General features: G+C 40.6%; 1 protein-coding gene across 1 annotated transcript; it reads left to right on the top strand.

Moving 5' to 3' along the window:
- The first annotated feature begins 713 nt into the window (after positions 1-713).
- Positions 714-1,211, top strand: LOC136852198 (anaphase-promoting complex subunit 10-like). Its single transcript, XM_067126644.1, has one exon. It carries the CDS (start codon positions 714-716, stop codon positions 1,209-1,211), a length of 498 nt encoding a protein of 165 aa, XP_066982745.1.
- The last annotated feature ends 1,914 nt before the right edge of the window (positions 1,212-3,125 follow it).

The following is a 3,125-nucleotide window of genomic DNA, read 5'->3' as shown; positions in this document are numbered from 1 at the left end:
TCTTGCGTCCATCAATATACTGTGAAAAATATAGTTGGATGCAATCCAATTTAGAATATAGAATAAAAATGATAGCGGAAATTGATAAGCGACGGAACATATTCATATATATATTCCTTTTGGAAGACTTCCCTCGGGGGGGAAAAATTGTTCAAATAAAGGTTCAAAAAACCCTCTCCATCACAGTAAATGAGAAAGGCAATAAATTCCAATCACACGAAAAAAAAAGGCAAGAGCTACTGGAAAGGTTATACGCACTTATTTTCTTTTTTTTTTTCTTTTTGTGCCTCGATATTAGTAGCGTCTTTTATTTACGACGAAGAGAGAGACAAAGCGATAGGAAAATGATCGTTTCTGTTTAGCTTTTTTTTTTCGTCCTACTCTTCTCAAAAATAATGATAATGAAAAAAGAGCTGCATATTTACATTTCGAAATATGTTTATACACGTTAACTACATATACTCATTATATAAATCACTTGAAATTTGGGGTATGATATTATAAATCCAAGCAGATCATTGATATACTCAGTTTTCCCGAATACTAAAACTACAGAAAAAAACTCAATCGTTAACCCTAATTGGCAATTATACACTTTTCCAAGGACCCCCAGAACTTGGACGACCAATTGTAAGGCGGTAAACTTTATGTCAGAGGTTATCTTCCAGTTTTTAAGCAGTTGAACACCCGCCTCTCCCCCAGAAGCATCGAGAATGACATCCCTCAGCAGCTCTGAATTGCCAGGAGAAGACCAGGACAAGTTCGACGTTGGCAAAGATGCAGTCTGGTCTGTATCGTCCTATCAAGAAGGCTATGGCGTCGAGGAACTGACGGACCCTTCCCTTCATACCTACTGGAAGTCGAGCGGCCCATTGCCCCACCAGGTCAACATACAGTTCAAGAAGAAGACGACTCTAGATGACGTCTGGCTCTACGTCGACTGTAACATGGATAAAGCCAACACCCCGAGCAAGGTTGCCATTAGATGCGGCCGTGACTTCAACCATCTGCAGGAGGTCAAGGTGGTGAACCTTCCCAAGCCAACAGGGTGGGTCTTGATCCCGCTCTACGATCCCGAGGGGAAATACATCAAGGCCAAGGTCCTGCAGATTGCTGTTTTGTCCGTTCTTGGGATTGGCCGCAACGCCTGCATTCGTTGTATCAAGGTGCATTCACCGGCGGAGAGCAATAACGATGCGATAGAAGCTTAGTGAGCTTACTATAATAGATCCCTGTTTGTGTATGGTTTTTTTTCCGAGGTGGTCATCTATTGAGTTCACAATTTCTATATTTTTGAATCCAGTCTTAGGGAATGAATGTTTGACGATTGTGAAGGAAATCGCTAATGATTGATGTTTTAATGAGGATGGTTTTAAGAAACAGGGTTTTCATTAAAACACACGGTCTGGTCATTTCCTCTAAAACCGGAGTATCTTGATACAAATAAACTAGCTTTTAGTTAACTTCTCTTTATTTTGCCTTTTGGAGAATAAATTTGGTAACATTGCAGGCTGAAAACTATTATTATAAAAATATTAGTGGTAATTTTTACGTTAGATGTGACCGCGTAATGCAGTTACCTCTCATCTAACGATCTCTTGACGCAAAATGTTGACACCGAACTGTCAGTTATGATTAAATAAAAGTTGACACTTTCTGTAGTTATTCAATTGCTTCAAGAATTCATCTTATTTATTGAGACACTTATTGACACACGGTATCACCCTGAAGGCACGTTCGGGTTATTTAGCAATCCTTCAGTTTACAAATTGTTCAGAAGAGAGATACAAATACCATCAAAGAAATTATATCGGCTTGTAGGTCCCGATTCAAATTACGGACTTTTAGAGTTTTGAGAAACATAATCGGTCCTTGGTGAGGATATATCTTTTAGAATGACACTCATTCAAGAGCCTCAAGAAAACACAAATAGTGTGGCAGTTCCTTTCTGCCTTGCAATTGACTCAAAGATGACGCAGGTTCCCAATAGCAGTTGGGTCGTCTGGTGAAAATAAGCTGACAGCAAACGTTGGATATTGGGAACAGGCATGGTCGTCTTAAGCCCTGTCCACACTGGCGGGCACTGCCCGACGGGCAAACACCGTTCCCATAACCCGTAACACTACAGTATTCCTTTCAATCTTTTTTAAACACACTGCAACTATTACTCCAACTACGCTATTTTATTTTCCAGTGAGCTGGGCGTGGTGAGACCACCCTCTTCCCTTGCCTACTCAACAAGCTTTAATGACCGGCAGAGTATGGAGCCAGAACGATGCGATTGTCTGGTAACACTGCTTCCGTAGCGGGAGAAAATATAAACAGCTGGAAGTGCCCGACGGGCATGCCCGCTAGTGTAGACAGGCCATTATGTACAGCACCTACAGTACTGTGAATATTTAGGGCAGGGCATTTACCTGACAAAACAATAAGGAACTATAAAAAGAGCTCGTAAGCATTCATTTCTCTCGTCATCTAAAGGGATGGTTTTTTGGAAATACGTACTTGACTTTCATAACAATGTTGGAACGTTAACATATAAAAATAAAATGCAGGGTCACCCAAAATTAATTATCTATTACTAATTTTCTGGTAATTCTAAATATTAGCTCCACGCCTGTTTTTACTTTGGAAACTGGTTTTTCTACACTTTTAGGGCTTCTGATATTGGCGGTGCATTTGTTTGTTGTCGGCCAAATGGAATGTCCCTTCGCCGTGTTTAGTACTGGCCCGGGGGCGGGGGGCGGAGGCGGTACCCCTACGTTAATAAGTTATTGCACTCGCCGGACGGGATATGAACCGTTCCAAACACGTAGCCACGCTCTGTCTTGTGAAGATCACGTATGGAAACCCCTTGTTGGGTGGACTTCAGGTTTTAATTACAGGTTAATTGCATTCGACCGCCAAAAAATAACGTTAAATTGTAAGTAAGCAACCAAAATACTATAAGAAACTGCCATTTCTCGCTAAATACCCGCCGTGTATCTATTACTTAGATCTACCAGTTTTCCTGAAATTCCTGAAAATTCTCATATAGATATATAGGATTTAGATTCATGGCAAATGCCTGTAAAGAAATTACTCATCAAAGCAACTGTAATGAAGGGTCCCCTACCTATAGTATA

Source organism: Macrobrachium rosenbergii, chromosome 25, assembly GCF_040412425.1.
Source record: "Macrobrachium rosenbergii isolate ZJJX-2024 chromosome 25, ASM4041242v1, whole genome shotgun sequence".
Classification (NCBI taxonomy): domain Eukaryota; kingdom Metazoa; phylum Arthropoda; class Malacostraca; order Decapoda; family Palaemonidae; genus Macrobrachium; species Macrobrachium rosenbergii.
The sequence above is the reverse complement of the archived record's forward strand: the minus strand, read 5'-3'. Positions and strand labels throughout refer to the sequence as shown.

Coding starts and splice junctions, on each gene's coding strand:
- LOC136852198 (XM_067126644.1), top strand. CDS start 714: ATGACATCCCTCAGCAGCTCTGAATTGCCAGGAGAAGACCAGGACAAG.